This window comes from Apium graveolens, chromosome 5 (genome assembly GCF_009905375.1).
Source record: "Apium graveolens cultivar Ventura chromosome 5, ASM990537v1, whole genome shotgun sequence".
NCBI classification, from domain to species: domain Eukaryota; kingdom Viridiplantae; phylum Streptophyta; class Magnoliopsida; order Apiales; family Apiaceae; genus Apium; species Apium graveolens.
Genome location: NC_133651.1, coordinates 317,017,362 through 317,034,303, shown reverse-complemented (window position 1 = coordinate 317,034,303; position 16,942 = coordinate 317,017,362). Strand labels below are relative to the sequence as shown.

General features: G+C 33.9%; 3 protein-coding genes across 4 annotated transcripts; 2 read left to right on the top strand and 1 right to left on the bottom strand.

The window, feature by feature from the left end:
* Positions 1-32: 32 nt before the first annotated feature.
* On the bottom strand, positions 33-760 carry LOC141659579 (ethylene-responsive transcription factor 1B-like). The gene has a single exon (XM_074466518.1). It carries the CDS (start codon positions 642-644, stop codon positions 75-77), a length of 570 nt encoding a protein of 189 aa, XP_074322619.1. The 5' UTR covers positions 645-760; the 3' UTR covers positions 33-74.
* A 2,714-nt stretch (positions 761-3,474) lies between these two features.
* On the top strand, positions 3,475-4,084 carry LOC141661330 (protein LIGHT-DEPENDENT SHORT HYPOCOTYLS 2-like). Its single transcript, XM_074468314.1, has one exon. It carries the CDS (start codon positions 3,593-3,595, stop codon positions 4,082-4,084), a length of 492 nt encoding a protein of 163 aa, XP_074324415.1. The 5' UTR covers positions 3,475-3,592.
* Positions 4,085-8,461: 4,377 nt separating this feature from the next.
* On the top strand, positions 8,462-10,359 carry LOC141723336 (uncharacterized). Of its 2 annotated transcripts, none has more exons than XM_074525131.1 (3): positions 8,462-8,575; positions 8,677-8,753; positions 8,882-10,359. In XM_074525131.1, exons 1-3 carry the CDS (start codon positions 8,513-8,515, stop codon positions 10,161-10,163), a joined length of 1,422 nt encoding a protein of 473 aa, XP_074381232.1. In that variant the 5' UTR covers positions 8,462-8,512; the 3' UTR covers positions 10,164-10,359. The 2 variants fall into 2 exon arrangements, with proteins under 2 accessions (XP_074381232.1, XP_074381231.1); XM_074525130.1 differs by having other exon boundaries at positions 8,876-10,359.
* The last annotated feature ends 6,583 nt before the right edge of the window (positions 10,360-16,942 follow it).

Sequence of the window (16,942 nt, the reverse complement as noted above, 5' to 3'; positions counted from 1 at the left end):
GATGTTTGACAACTAATCTTGTACTGATCGAATTCTGCTAATTTGTATTTATAGCTACGAAACTATGCATGCAGCTAAATTAGGTTAGTCTCTGACAAGGTTAAGAGTTGTTCCAAGTACTCGACACCTAAATCCTCCAAAATTATCATATCACCATAATCATGCACCCTAAATTTGAACTCGTGATCATCTCTTTCTTTCTTTTCTTTTTGAATCTTTTTCATCTTCATCTTGGAAGCATGCATCTTCTTTAATGCCAAAACCGGGGAACGCTCACCCTGAAAATCATAGTTAATGTCTAGTAAGGACTGATAAACAAAGTGAGCCGGATAATTAAGCACTGCCATTGAACCACGCATGGCAAATGCCGCTTGATCATACGCCAATGCAGCTCCCTCAGCAGTATTGAAAGTTCCTAACCATACTCGAACTCCATTTCTCGTAGAATCTCTTATCTCTGCAGCAAATTTACCCCATGGACGCTTGCGCACACCCCTATAGGAAACTTCCTCGTGTGAATTACAAACCTCTTCTATACGTGTCGTTTCTGACACTGCTTGGAGGCTATGTTTCTCTTCCGAGTCATTCTCGTTGTAAGGAAGAAGTGAACTGTATTCGACAAACGAAGAAGAAGATGAATCCATGAGAAATGCCAAATGAGAGAGTTCTGGTTTGTCTATGAACTTATAAGATAGTTATTGAGAAGCTGAAGGAGTGAGAGGAGTTTATATACATGCACATAGTTTGTGTTGTTTACTTGTGTTGTGTCATGTGTGTAGTGTATAGTTAAGGATTTGGTCCTTGAAATAACAGTGTAGTTGATCTTGGTCAGTAATGAGAAGACCCACATAATTTATTGCACATGAGGGAGTCAAATAGACTTTGTACCATGGTGGCCCGGTCCTTAAAAATGTGCTTATACAATTCAGAATATTTAAACTACAATTCGATAGGAATATAGAACATTGTTCTAAAAAGCGGAAATCGTTATTGTTCGGTAAAGTAACGTCCGATTAATCAGTGCATTAATCGGATGTGCTTAATAAAATACTCCCTCCATCCCTTTCAATTGTTTACGTTTTTTAGAGAGTGTCCGACACGCATTTTAAGGTGTATATAATGTATAGTTATGTAATTTTTTTTTTATAATTTTATTTTTCTGAATAAAAATTAAAACATTCAACTTTTATTCTGAAAAAGAAAATTATAAAAATAAGTTACATAACTATACTTTTTATGCACCTTAAAATGCGTGCCGGACACTTCCTCAGAAATGTAAACAATTGGAAGGGACCGAGGGAGTATAAAATAATTAATTTATTAAACTAAATATATTAATTTAAGAAAAAAAATGCAGTAATTAATCGTATTATAAAATCGAATCAGCGGAGCATGTTGGAACGATTAATCAGGTGATTAATTGGGTAAATCAGTGATTTTTAGAACATATATATTAAATATATAAATTCAAAAATAATATAATTGTGATTCGGTTGATTGATTTTTAACGAGTTCTCGTCAATTGAATCTGAATAATGATATTAGGATCAAGTATACACATAAATAATAGTTTTCATGTAATGGTAAAAGTATTATTTTTGATAAAAAAATATTCAAATAAAATTAAAAACATGACGTATATATCTATTATCAATATCTTTAAATTATTAATGAGGTGACATGATTTTTGACAGAATGTGTTATCAGATATTTAGACAGTTTCCTTTAGATAAGAATAGTTGTTACTTTATCGAGTGAGGATGATTCTCAAGAACAAGTCCTAAATAATCAAATTGTTAGACTTGGTTTCTAAAAAAAAATAAAAAAATTGTTAGACTTGGTGTGTATATTGAAACTGCTAGATGCTTGTATCAGGAGAGATAATGACATTCTGTTTTTGTATTAACATAAACATTTTATGAGACGAATTATGGTTAATGAGTTCGGTTATCGAATGTTAATTATTTGCGAACAACCCGTGTCAGTGTCATTGATATCGTTGATATGACCCTTGTATATTTTCTTTATTTTTGGTGGAGTGAACCCAAACATGCTTAATGTTATCGGAAAGTATTGTCATTTATACAAGGGTCGTGTGTTCTCTAACACTACAAGAATCAGCTCATTTAAAATCTATCAAGCGTGTAGTTGTATTTTTTTTGTGAAAAACCCCTAATTCTCTCTTTCTCGTAAAGTCGACTGACCCATCTTCTTTAACCCTAATTCATCACACCTTCCTTCTTTACCCTTTCTACCCGTCTTTATCTCTATCTCCATCCTCTCTCTTCATCCGTAGAACATTTTTTTCATTTGTTTTTAACTTTCTTTCAATAAATATCGGATTTTGTTCAAAAATTCGGTTCTTTTTCGTTTCGTTTAATTGAGTTGTTATTTATGTGTTTGATTGTCTCATTTTGTGCGATGTATCTCGCTGTATGCGATGTGTTGAAAATGGATTTTACGGTGTATTGGGAGATCTGGATATCTCGCATCAACAACACTTTCGACATGTTTATAGCTCGTGTCCGGCAGATAGATAGCTGTGGTGCTTTTGGAACGGTGGTGAAAATCGCATGTGCTCACCTCTCACAAAATATTTTTGTTCATAACTCGAGGGCCCTCTCAGTTTTTGCAACTGAGTCCTCTGAACATTGTAGTGTCCATGGAATTAATGTGAGGGTCAATGGTGAAACTACTGTTTTCGGTAGGATATGCAGACTTGATCGCTCGAGAAACCATTATCTTCATTTTTAATTTTCAGAGTATTTTTATTCAGTCAGTTAAGCAATCCGGAAACAAAGAGGCTAATTATTTAGTTCGTCTATTTATTTTTTCAACCTGGATTGCCATGATCAATTGGGGGTTTGTCTCGATTGAGTTTTTTCATGTTATTAATGAAATCTGCTATAAATTTGGCAAATAAAAAAAAAATCTATCGAGCCTTAATCGTGATACCATGTTGAGTAAACAGTTCATCTAAAATCTTAAGCTAAAATCTTAAGGTGTTAGAGAAAAGTCCCAATAAGATCATATAGTTAATATGAGCCGATCTAAAAATTGTCGATTTTGACATGCGATCGACGTGGATCGAATATATTACGATCGTAAATGACTATTTTTTATGTAATGAATACAATACAAGGCGTAAGCAGTGTTACAAATTTCGGAAATCGGAATTATTCGATTGAGGTACCGATTTGCAATTTATCGAACGATTTTTAAAAAATCGGATGATTTATCGGCGAATTTATCGGAAATCAATCAAATTGGACAAATATTTTTTACCGACTTTTGAGCCATTTATCAACGATTTTGAAAAAATCGGTCGATTTCTATAACAAAGGGCGTACATAATAAGATATCTGTAGACGGTAGTTATGCACATATCTATAATAATATATCTATACATGGTAGTACAATACCGCTCAATTCTCCATGCCTTCCATCTTTTAAACACCACCCTTCTGCCAAACTCATCACATCTCCTACTTCACTCTCCCTCATGAGAATTATAAACTGCATTCTCATTCTCTATACCAATTCATGCAAACACCAGACCATTCTTGCTTATTAACATCTTTATCGCGCATTCATGGACGGTACCATCTCATCAACTGCAGCATCTGTACAATGGTCACAAGGTCCGAGCAGGTACGAGAAGCAGAAGCGTCGGGATTGGAACACGTTCTGTCAGTACATACGAAACCACACGCCAACTGATCCGTATTCGTCGAATGTTCATCAACATTTATGGACTAGTTCTCGTATTTTGGAATTTTTAAGGTACCTTGATCAGTTTGGCAAGACCAAGATTCATAACCAGAGTTGCCCTTATTTTGGTGTTACGAAGCCGCCTTTGCCTTGTCCTTGCCCTCTTCGGCAAGCATGGGGTAGTCTGGATGCTCTGGTTGGGCGGCTTCGGGCTGCTTACGAGGAGAATGGTGGAGCTCCTGAGTCGAATCCGTTTGGATCACGAGCTGTTAGGGTGTTCTTGCGTGAGGTTAGGCGTTTTCAAGGGAAGTCCAGGGGGATTACTTATGACAATAAGAAAAGAAAGAGGAATTCTGGTTACAAAAAGGTGTAAATGAACAAACAGATGCTGTAACATGCATGTTATCATTTACTTTTAATCTCTCTCTCTCTCTCCCTCCCTTCCTACCTCCCTCCCTCTCTCTCTCTCTCTCCCTCTCTCCCTCCCTCCCCCCGCTCTCTCTCTCCCTCTCCCTCTCCCTCTCCCTCCCTCTTTCTCTCTCTCTCTCTCTCACTCACTCACTCACTCTCTCTCTCTCTCTCTCTCTCCCCCCCCCCTCTCTCTCTCTCCCTCTCCCTCCCTCTCTCTCTCTCTCCCTCTCCCCCCCCACTCTCTCTCTCTCCCCTCCCTCTCTCTCATATCATTACTTCGAATGTCTACTGGAAGTCTAGAACGTAACAGCCTGTATCTGTAATAAGTTACTTTCTTACTCATGATCGTGTATGTACTCCTTATGCCGAGGAATAGCTAATCCAAGTGTACATATTTGATGAATTTTAAGGATTTTTGTTCTGGTTCAAAAAGCAGTTACAAAATAGACTCCTCGTATCAACCGGAAACAAAAGAAAGAGAGAGCTTCTCTGATTAACTCCACATTTGTATAATTTAGTGAAAATATAAACCTACTTTACACTCCTGATCAACAATAAAGAAGATTAATATTTTATAAGGGCAAACTTAAAACAAAATGAAAACTCCACACAACCAACTGTGGTCGAGAAAGACTGCTTGGCCATTGTTCAGGCGATCAGATGTTCTTCTGTTACTCTTTCCTACCTTGGTCGAGTGGTAGAAAAGTGAAAATCATTAGTGTCCGAATTAAAAGCTCGTCAAGTGACGTTGTATTTTGTAAAACGTTCAGCGAACAAATTGGCTCACTTTCTAGCGAGACAAAACAGTTTCATAGCTGATCGTACGTGGAATAGGGGAAATGTCTCCCCGGAATTCTATCCTGTTCTGAAAAGTGATTTGAAGTTTTAATGAAATTTTCAATATTTCAGGCAAAAAAAAAACAAAATGAAAACTAATTATTTGAACACTTGATTAAAAAGCGAAAAAAATTTCGCCATACAAGATCATTTACGATAAATTAAGTACAAAAAATAAATTCTGTCGTAAATGACCCTCTTTCTTGCAGTGGATCAATAGTTGTCGATTTGTCGGACAATTTTAAATAGGATAATTTGAGAACGAATGCATGTTTCACATATATACATTTGAGCAAAAATAGACATATATTAGTAAAATGTTTTTATTTAATATATGTAAGTGTTAAATTTCGAATATTTATTCATATAACATGCCTAACACAACAGGAAAAAAGTTTAAAACTTAAAACTGACCATATCCAAGCAGTTAGTTATCAATTGCCACGTCATAAAAAACTATGCCTTTTTATTGTCTGAAATCGTCATAACCGTCGATTTTATTAGCCTGACTTTTTGTGATTTACAAAAATGACCAATTTCTAAAAAGTTGAGCAACTTTAGCCTACGGGATATCCAACTGCTAGTGGAGTATCCCATATATGAAATACCCAACTACCAGTGTCGTATGTTATACAAATTGAAATACCCAACTGACAGTGAAGTATTCAATCGGCTAAAATTGACCAATTTTTTCATAATGACTATTTTTGTTAAAATTTTATAAAAAATGGCTATTTTTGTCATTTTTTCACTTATCTTGTCATCAAATTTAACCGGTCGGTTATAACGTGTTTTCCTGTAACGTAACTTATGTACTTTAACACTATACACAATCAAATTCAAAGATTGCCGATAATGTTAAAATCAAGATAAATCCCCAAGTGTCTACTATTCACAACCCAGGTACAAGCTAAGAACCAGAAACTGATCAAGATTTAAGAAGAATGTTTCGGATAAGCTAACCAAAAATCTCGAAAACTGCAGGAAATTTCCTAGTTAGGATTAGCAGGGAAGTTGTCCATATAGGGGAATTAACGAATCTGGGGCAAGTGTTGTGTTTGTGGTCCTTACAACTTAGGAACTCTCAGGGCATGTATCGTTGCTTGCATTTCTCATGTGCTTACTATCTTCTGGACCACTTTCATTTGCACGTAGAAACACAAGTTATAATGTATATTATTATCATTCAATTTGTTGCTTAGGTATATGTGTTATAGTGGATATATAGTACAAGGCAAAAGTTTCACAGTCACGGTTGACTCCACGTGACTGACAGCCAACAGAAAAAGACCTCCGCAATGATTTATTGCGGAAAGAAAGATTGGTTGGCTATGAAATAGATCCCAACCAACTATGGTTGGGGAAGGGCACCCATAGTACAATCTACAATCTACAGATCTCTATCTTTGAATCATAGTAAAATAGATACTTATATATAGACAGAACAGTAACTTAACTTCGTTAGTACGAGTTTTTTTGAGATGTGCATCAAAACAAATTCAGGCGGACTCTGTCTAAAACGAATAATATTATATTAATATGAAGTTATGATTTGATAGAGATCCAATAAAGCGATTACGACACTGATTCAATAGCCATCAATAGCCATATATGCGCGTAAACTCGAATGAGTGTATTTGGTATTTTTGTTGCAGCTTAAATGAGTGTATTTTTGTGCAACTACAACCTTTTATTCAAAAATAGGTGAAAAATTGTTTGGTAGAATATAAAATATACTTTTGACCCACAAGTTATTTTTAGAGAAAGCCGATTTCACATTATTGAAAAAAGATACTTTTCACTTTTTACGATAAGTATACACTGATTTCACCATCAAAATTTCTTAAAGAAGATAACATTCAGTATTTTGGGAAGTAAATATCAATTTTACTATCAAACGTCATCGAAAATGTTATTTTTTATATTTTTCATTTAAACATTTACATATTAAAAATATTTTGCAAGGTATTAAAAGAAAATGAAAATGCTTGACTCTGCAATGCAATTTTATGACATCTCTATCCAAACGATCATTTAATTTTTACACCATCATTTTTTCTGACGGCACAACAATTTTTAAGAGCAATTTAAATACCGGTTTAGATTAAAAAATCTGGAAGAAAAGATTACAAAGAGGAAAGTATGGAAGAAAAGAAACAAAAATGAAAATTGTCATGACAAAAAAATTGGGCTTCATTGGAATTGTAAGCGGGCTTATTCCTCCAAAACTAGGTGAGTGGCCCAATTCATAATAAGCTGAATTAATCAGCCCAAGTGTGTCAAGGCAACTCAAGCCCAGTGAAACAAACATTATCTGATTTCCTCCACTGTTTTACCACAAGCTCAATATTAAAAAATTGGGCTTCATTGGAATTGTAAGCGGGCTTATTCCTCCAAAACTAGGTGAGTGGCCCAATTCGTGATAAACTCAATAAATCAGCCCAAGTGTTTTAGAATGGGTATCGAGTGTAAAAATGAATTAAAACGTGTATTATGAAACAATGTAATCAGGGGCGGATTCAGGAATTATATTCCGGGGGACACCGACCATATTTTGTGAATACACTATTATATTTTTGAATTTTCGGGGATCACTTTCATATATTTTTAAAAAATTAATGGTAAAAAAAAGATAAAATTTTGTTTTAGGGGGGACACGTCTCCCCCGTGACCCTTAGTAGATCCGCCCCTGAATGTAACTGAGGGAGTACGAGTTAAAAGAAAAAATATAAAGAAATTTTATATCATGTGCTCATGGGCACACGATAAGGTATTAAATGTGATCTTCACATCATTAATAATAATGGATCCTCTGTATGCACAAAAATACTTCCCTATGTCCCAATTTATCTGTCTTGTTTGACTTTTGATGGTCGAATTGACTCAACTTTGACCGTAAATAAAAACTCATTCTTTCATCATTTTGAAAAATTAAAATATACATATAAAAGTAGATTAAACATACTTTCTAATGATATTAATTTTATAAGTATTTTCGATATTATACTATGTGAAATTTTTGGTCAAAGTTGGGTCAATTTGACCATAAAAAATCAAACAAGATAGATAAATTGGAACAAAGGGAGTATTCAACAGTAAAAATAAGTGAACTAATAAAAGATTTTTAAATACGGGTTTTCTAATGTGTGCCCAAGAGCACATAATAAGTATTAACTCTCATGAATTTGGTGCATTTTGATTGGTCCTCTAATCATAAATATTGATGGACCCTGCATTTACAACAACTTCACCTAATGAAAATGCATCAAACTCATAAAATTTAGTACTTATTATGTGCCCTTGACACACATTAGAAAAACCGTTGTAAATATTAGTGTTCAGAATATGCCCACGAGCAGCAGAAAAGACGGGAATATATAAAAATCTGGTCAGTGGCAAAGATAATTCAGTTAATTAATGTGAGTAGCTGACAGACAAAGAGAGCCAAACGGTCATATTTTTCAAAAGTTCCTAATCTTTTAATACCAATCTCTCACTGTATAAAAAACTTCATAAAAACAAAAATCACTTTGTTCATTCAAAACTTTAGCTCATGGGCTGCTTTAAGATTTGCTTTGGTACTTGCAACAATCAAAAAGTCCCCACCAAAGATAAGGTTAGAAATCTTGCTATTCATCACTCCATTTTCAATAGTTCATTAGTACTATTTTTATTATTATTTATTTATTTTGTAATTTTTTGTACAATTTGTATCAGAGGCTTGTAAGATTTGAACCCCTTAAGTCCAGTAAGCCAGTAGTGCATGTATCAAAGTCTGTTGTTTTCGAATTCAAGTAAGAACATTCTGCCATTCTGTTTGTTTTTGTGAAGTTATAGTTTTCGGGCTGTTATAAAAGGTCTGCGTACATTTTACTCTCGTGCTTTCGTGATAATGTAAGCTCTTTTTTTGTCGTAGTTGTAGAAATGAGAATGATGTTATGGTAGGCCGCGATAACAAGGAGAAGGAAAGTGAGATTTACAATCTTGGAAATCCAAAATGTACAATTTTGGGGAACGCGAAAAAAGAGAATGTTGTTGGTGTTGACAAGTTTTTGGATTATAGTTTGTCAAAACTCGAAGACAAGTCATTGGAATCACGAAAAATTTCAAAAATTGGTGATTTGCTAGAAGAGTCTTCGGATAAGAAAGTGAATGGTTTATGTAATGTTGGTAAATTACCTCAAGAAGAGTCTTCAGGTTCATTAGATTCCCTTTCAGTTGGGCACCTAAAAGGTGTAGAAAATGTCGATCAATTAGTTCAAGAAGAGTCTTCTGATTCGTTATTTTCAGTGTCTGTTGGATCGAAAAAGAAAGTAAATGCAGCTGACAGTGATGATGTTGTTCGTGAAGAGTCTTCTGATTCGCTATTTTCTGTGTCAGTTGAATCGAGAAAGCAGTGTAATGGTTTAGGTAATGTGGACCGGTTAGTTCAAGAAGAGTCTCCTGATTCACTATTTTCTGTGTCTGTCGGATCAAAGAAGAAAGTAAATGTAGCTGAAAATGGTGATGATCAAGAAGAGTCTTCTAATTCGCGATTCCGTGTACCAGTTGAATCGAGAAACCAACTAAATGATCAAGATAATGTGGATCAATTAGTTCAAGAAGAGTCTTCTGACTCACTCTTCTCAGTGTCTGTTGGATCACAGAAGAAAGCAAATGCTGCTGAAAATGTGGATCGATTAGTTCAAGAAGAGTCATCTGATTCACTATTTTCTGTATCATTTGAATCGAGAAAGCAAGTAAATGCAGTTAAAACAGACGAAAATGAAGTTAATAGCCCAATAACATTCGGGTTGAAGCACATCAGTAAAATTCCTAATCCGAGCCCTGCCTTGGCTGATTCGGTCTTGGGTCCTATTGAGAATTTTACTACCTTGAAGAAGGAAATCAAAGTAACAACTGACAACACTTGCATAGAACTAAAAGAAGACGAGAAGGAAAATTTGTGTTCGGTACAAGGGCTCAATTTCATACCCCCCTTTAGCATAGAGGAGCCTAGTTTAAAGAAGTTGAACAACACGGTTTCAAAACAGAAAAAGGGAAGTCATTCCAAGGCTGGAAGCTCTCCAATTGCAGTTGATTCGAGCCTTTCGAGTTGGTTGGTGAAACCTGATGGTGGAAGTTCAGAGGATGAGTTGGTTGGTGAAACCTTATGGTGGAAGTTCAGAGGATGCAACATTTCAGCAGCATTCAGTAAAGATTAAAAATCCTTCTGGTTAGAATTTCGACATTGTTCATAAAGTTTTTGCAAGTTTGATTTTGTTTGTTCTCATTACTTGTTTTGACAACATGTTTTCTGTCAATGTGAGTTGTTAGAAGTATGGTTGTGGTTTTGTAGAACAAAGGAATGGTTATGGCACTGCAAACCTAAGCTGTTGGAGTTATTCAGAATACTCATACCATTTGTTATCTTTATATTTCAATATAAATTAGGTTATTGAAATGTACGGGTTATTTGTTAAATCTGAACAAATTTATCTGAATAATTCGTATTTCTGAAAGATGAATAAATCTGAATATGAATGAATAATTTTGTTTGTAAAACTACTGAACCATCCATAAATTATTGTACAACTTTTATGTCCTAATTATGTATAAATTTATATCAAATTAAAGTTATAACTTAAATACTATATAGAGAGTAATTGTCTCGATACAGAAAAAAATATATTATTTCAACGAAAATAAATATATACTGTCTTCATTATATTAAGACCGGGAAAAAAATTATTTTAACAAAATTATTATTTTGTCGGCTATTATTTAATCGAAGTTCTACTGTAATTTAAATACAACAAACATAAAAAATAATTGAGATTGTTTTCAAAAATTAATACAACAAACCAAACTCAAATTTTATTTGAAAATAAATATATAATAATAGTTGATTTTTTAGGCAAATATGGTACAAGTACGTGAATCAAGCATACATTTTGAGCATGAAATACAGGGTAGCAGGGTAGCGGTTATAAAGTCTCCTGGATGATTCATCATAAATTTTAAGCACGAGCGATTTAGTTAAATATGGACCATTCAGAATAAAAAAATTTGCAAACAAATGCAGTGATCATGAGAATCAGTCAGATTACATGTGGTTCAGCACTATTCAGCTGTAAATATCAAAAATACCTTTTTAAAAAAATTGTAACAAGAATATTATTTTTGGAGTTTATGGCAAAAAATATCGGCCTAATACGTATTTTAGAAATGATTAAATCTATTACGCATTTGAAAAATAAGTATTACGTGAAAAAAAGGGGGTGAAAGACAAATTTAGCCTATTTTTACACAAAATTAACAAAAATAACCAGTTTGTGAAAAGTTGGCCAACTTTAGCTGATGAATAACCCAACTGTAAGTGGAGTATCCACTTTATACAAAATACCCAACTGGCAGTGAAATATCCCATATATGAAATACCCAACTACCAGTGGAGTATCCTATAAAAATTGGGATACCCAACTCACAGTGGAGTATTCAATCGGCCAAAATTGGCCACTTTTTTCAGAACGACTATTTTTGTTAAAGTTTTTCAAAAATTGGCTATTTTTGTCATTTTTTCAAAAAAAGGAGGATACGAGCAAAGTCAAAGATGTGATATGCATTATGTGAATGCGTATCTCAATTTAATTATTCTTTTTATATACACAAATTACTCATTTTTAAAATGCGTATTAGTAATATCCAATTTTGAAATACGTATTAAACGGATATATTTGGCCAAATTTTTTAAAAATGATATTATTATCACAAACTCTTAAAAAATGTATTTTTATCATTTTTTTCAATAGAATTTATATATAGTAAAATCAAATTAATTAACAAACACAAAATAATAATAAAATTCTTCTATTGATCAAAATCATGTAGTTATAACATGGTTCTAGTTGCATGACTTTTTATGCTTTTCATGATCCTTCTTGATGGTGTGATGTTTGCTAACAAAGACAAAGTTCAGTAAAATTTATAGTCTAAGTAACTATTGTGCTTTTTTTTTTATCTAAAATAAATTCGATAAATATATTTAACTGAGATATTGAAGAGAACAAAACAAGTAAACGAAAAGTACGGAGACAAGGAAAATGTAAATAGAAGGGAGCTAAAATCATTTTATTTTAATAATGATGTTTTAGGTAATGTATGTGTAAAGTTAGTGCAATTACAACTCCGGATCTTCTTTTTTACATTTTCACGAAAAATCATTGAAATCATTTTTTTCGTTTTTATTTGATTTTATATATGGCTGCACTCTTCCCATTTCTAAAGTTGTAATTTTAGAGAAAAAATTAAAATAATATCTTATTTTGTAAAACAAATAGAATTAGCAATATAAAGTAAAATTCTTATTTTTCGAAAAACTTCACAATACTATTTATCGAAAAAATGCTCAATTTCCTTAGATTAATAAAAAGTTGTTACACATATATATTAATATCAATCCAATAAAAAATGGGTTTAAGAGTCTTAAGAGTATCATTAGCAATAATAAACACACGCCTTTCTTAGTAGATGACAGCTTCACTTGCTTATCACCTGTGATAATGCTCTTTTTATTGCTGCTAATTGAGCAGCCTTATGTTAAAAATGTGCTTAATTATGAGTTTTGCATCAAAATTATGTGAAGCTGCATGTTTTGTTATACATCACTACCAACTCTTCTGATTTTCACTACACCTTTCAAAACCTTATACATCTGCAAAAAACTTCATCTACACCAACCTCTCATTGAAAATATAGTAATGCAAGCATATGAAAATGCATAACATATTTTGAAAGATAGATACCTGAGATACAGAGATCATTGCCTGAGATCATTGATCCTGTGCACAAGTCTTGCTCGTCTATAGCTAGCTCGTCTATAGTCACGCACCCTTAATAATGGTCTGTACTAGTCTTCAAAGTGGTCTCTATGTGTTTTTTATTCAACTATTTAAAAAATTAATATTAAGGTTAGTGAATTGACCAAAAAATGAATTTTCATTCTAAACCACGAAATTGATTACTCAACTACCATCTCAAATTCTATGAATTTTAATTTGAGATTTATTTTCGTTAAATTTTATAGGCCACCGGCAAAATTATAGTAAATAGGTTAATTTTAACCTCATTAAAATATAATTCATTTGTCAACAAATATAAAGGGTTTGTACAGTGTTTGAGCTGTTGTTCCCTTGGCGAGTTCAAGATTCTACTCTTGATGTGTGTAATTTAATTAGCAAAAAAATGAATCTAGTTGCATGAGTTTTTAGCAAAAAATTGTCTAGTTGCATGAGTTTTTTATGTTGCATTGTAATAGCATATTATGATTTTCATGAACTAACTGCTTAAAGTGTGTTGTTTGTTAACAAAAACAAATATATGTTGTTATTTGCTTCTAGTTGATTATTCACTAAAACAGTTTGAGCAATTATTTCCTCCTAGTATTGGTCAACTGATTTAAGTGCAAACATAATTTGATGATCATATTTACTAAGATATTGAAGAGAACTGAACAAGGAAATAAAAACTATGCACAATGTGAATTGTTTCCTTTTTTGTAAGTAATGTTTTAGATTATACGAGGAGACGTTTTATGAGCTGACATGTGAACATTTTACAATTTTATTAAAAAATAATTTAAGTAATTTTATCTAAATGGTTTAGATAATGTGGATCAATTAGTTAAAGAAAAGTCTTATGATTCGCTCTTCGTCTGTTTGATCACAAAAGAAAGCAAATGCTGCTGAGAATGTGGATCGATTAGTTCAAGAAGAGTCCTCTGATTCGTCATTTTCTGTATCTGTCAAACAATATAACTGTTTACAGTTTTGAGAGAAAAATGATAGCCGATAGCATTCAGGTTGAAGCACTTCCGCAAATATCCTAATTCAAGCCCCAAGCCCCACCATGTTCAATTCGGTCTAGGGTTCTATTGAGAATCTTGCTAACTTGAAGAAGGAAATCAAAGTAACAACCGACAATACTTGCATAGAACTAAAAGAAGACGAGAAGGAAAATATGAGTTCAGTACAAGGGCTCAATTTAATACTACCCTTTAGCTTAGAGGAGCCTAGTTTAAAGACACTAAACAACGCGATTTCAAAACAGAAAAATGAAGTTATTCCAAGTCTGGAAATCTCTCCAATTGCTGTTAATACGATCAAGCCTTTATAGTTGGTTAGTGAAACCTGATGGTGGAAGTTCAGAGGAGCACCATTTCAGCAGCATTCAGTTGTGAAGATCTAAAGCAGCATTCAGTTACTGCTAAGGCTACTGATGTTATAAAAGATTATAAATTCTTCTGGTTCGAGCTCGTCTCGTGGAAGAATTTCAACATAGTTCATAAACTTATTTCAGTGTTGGTTCTCATTACTTGTTTTTACAATATGTTTTCTGTCAATTTGAGTCCTTATGGTTGTGATCATCATTCGATTCGGAAAGGTTGCAGAAAAGGAATAATTATAGCTCTGCTCAGAATGGTTTGAATAACTCAGAACATTCATTGAAATTTAGTTTATATGTTCTAAAATAAAAGTGATTACTGCAGTGAAATTATATCAAAATTTTATTGATCAAAATCATGTAGTTTAAACTTGTGCCTAGTTGCATGGCTTTTTAATGATTTTCATAAACCTTCTCAAAGGTGTGATGTTTGCTACCAAAATCAAAGATATGCTGTTATCAGTCTGTCATGGTAATTTAAGTAATTATTGTGCTCTTTTTATTTGGATAGGTATATTATATAAATCAGATATTGAAGAGAACCAAACAAGTAAACAAAAATGAAAATATCTTTTAGGTTAGTACTATTTCAGGACTGAGGTTAGCTTTAAGTGCTTTATAGTTGATATAATTTGAGAATTGTTTCTTTACATTTTTAAAATTTTAAAAAAATTGTTGTGTAATATAACAATAGGTTTTAGGGTATGATAACTACCTATCTACCTGTTTTGCATGACACTTAGTCATTAACTTGTGATAATGCAGTTCTGTTATATTGCTAATTGTGAGCCCCGTTGCTTAATTGTGACACCCGCGTTAGATTAATCAATTGTCTTAATTATGAGTTTTGTATTTTGTATGAAGAATATATGAAGATGTATGTTTTGTCTTCCCTGAGCTGAGCTGACAGAAAGAGCACTAGTGGAATCTGTCAATTTCTGAGCTATTATATTCACTAGCACCTCTTTTGATCTTCAATACACCTCTCAAAACCTTGAAAATAAAATATAAATGAAAGCATATAATAATGTATTGAGTGAATAACCTGAGTGTGAGTTCAGTGCAGACTGCAGAGGATAAGCAAGCCATATGTCTTGAACACTGAAAGATAGATATCATAATGGCCTGTATTAGTCTTCAGAGTTTTCTAAATTAAGGTTAAATAAGATTGACCAGATAATGAATTTTCATTCTAGACCACACACATGATCACTCAACTACAATCTCAAATTCACTTCTCAAATTTAGAATAGAAGTAACAGGTGAATTAACCAAAAGAAACACTTAACAAAATAAGAGGAAACAAATTGACCAACCTTGCATCCTGAAAACCAACTTTCAGAAGCTATCTATCTTTCTCTGAAGCTTCCATTCTTTCCTGTCCTCAAACATGGGCGACGACAAGGATGCAGCCCCTCCTGCTAAGATTACCAGGTCGGTGCTCAGACGGGCCGTGACAAGTCCTGCCATGACAAGTCCATCATTAACAACATCATTGAACAAGATTCCATTCAAACTTCTTGAACTTAAGGTCATTGCTGCTCATGATTTGCCACCAGTTTCGAGGTATTTGCACACATATGTCATGGCATGGGTGCACCCTGATAATAAAATGATAACGCCCGTGGATCACAAGGGAAACACCAATCCTAAGTGGAATTTTCGGATGGTATTTGGTGTTGATGATAAGTTCTTAAATTCGGAGTCATCGGCTATTATGATGGAAATTTACAATATTTCAAAACTAAGCAATAGGCCCATTGGAACCACCTGTCTGCCTGTCGATATTTTGCTGAATAATCCTCATTCCGAGATTATGAAAAAGCCTCTGAAGCTACCGATTGCCCGTCCCTCAGGTGACTTAAGAGGGCATCTAATTGTGACTATTAATCTTGTGAATACTAGAATCAGAAACTTGAATGAAGAGGCAGAGCATTCTCCACGAACAATAATGATCAGGCAACTTAGCCAGCGTTTGAGTCATGCAGAAAGTGCCAAGCGAGTGACGTACGACGAAGATGAGGAAGAAGAACAAGAATCTGATGATGTTACCACATTGAGTGACCATGAATGTGAATCTATTGATATAGAAATAAAACCTTTAGCATTAGACGTTTCTACGCTTAAGGGTGGTGGCATATATTCTCCAAATTCCAAGGACAGTGACATGCATTCGCCAAATTGCAAAGGCGGTGGCATACATTCACCAAATTCCAAAGGCGATTCGTCAAATTCCAAGAACGGTGGCGTATATTCGCCAAATTCCAAGGGGGATTCGCCAAATTCGAAAGACGGTAGCATATATTCTCCAAATTCCAAGGGCGATTCGTCAAATTCCAAGAACTCGCCAAATTTCAAGGGCGATTCGCCAAATTCCAAGAATGGTGACATATATTCGCCAAATTCCAAGGACAATTTGTCAAATTCCCAGAATGGTGGCATATCTTCGCCAAATTCCAAGGGTGGATCGCCAAATTTCAAGGACGGCGACATCTATTCGCCAAATTCCAAGGATGATTTGCTAAAATCCAAAGACGGTGCCGTATATTCGCCAAATTCCAAGAGTGATTCGCCAAATTCCAAGGGAGATTCGCCAAATTTCAAGGAGGATGGCATACATTCGCCAGATTTCAAGGACGGTGGCACAAATTCACCAAATTCCAAGGTCGGTGGCATATCTTCACCGGGTCCCAAGGATGGTGCCATATCTTCGCCAAATTCCAAGGGTGATTTATCAAATTTGCCAATTTCAAATGGCGATTTGCCAAATTCGAACGACGAC

Excerpts from the sequence above, each read along its gene's own strand:
- LOC141661330 (XM_074468314.1), top strand. The coding sequence starts at position 3,593 with ATGGACGGTACCATCTCATCAACTGCAGCATCTGTACAATGGTCACAA.
- LOC141723336 (XM_074525130.1), top strand. The coding sequence starts at position 8,513 with ATGGGCTGCTTTAAGATTTGCTTTGGTACTTGCAACAATCAAAAAGTC. Across the intron at positions 8,576-8,676 it reads AAGTCCCCACCAAAGATAAG|AGGCTTGTAAGATTTGAACC; the intron begins GTTAGAAATCTT and ends AATTTGTATCAG. Across the intron at positions 8,754-8,875 it reads TCTGTTGTTTTCGAATTCAA|TTGTAGAAATGAGAATGATG; the intron begins GTAAGAACATTC and ends TTTTTGTCGTAG.
- LOC141659579 (XM_074466518.1), bottom strand. The coding sequence starts at position 644 with ATGGATTCATCTTCTTCTTCGTTTGTCGAATACAGTTCACTTCTTCCT.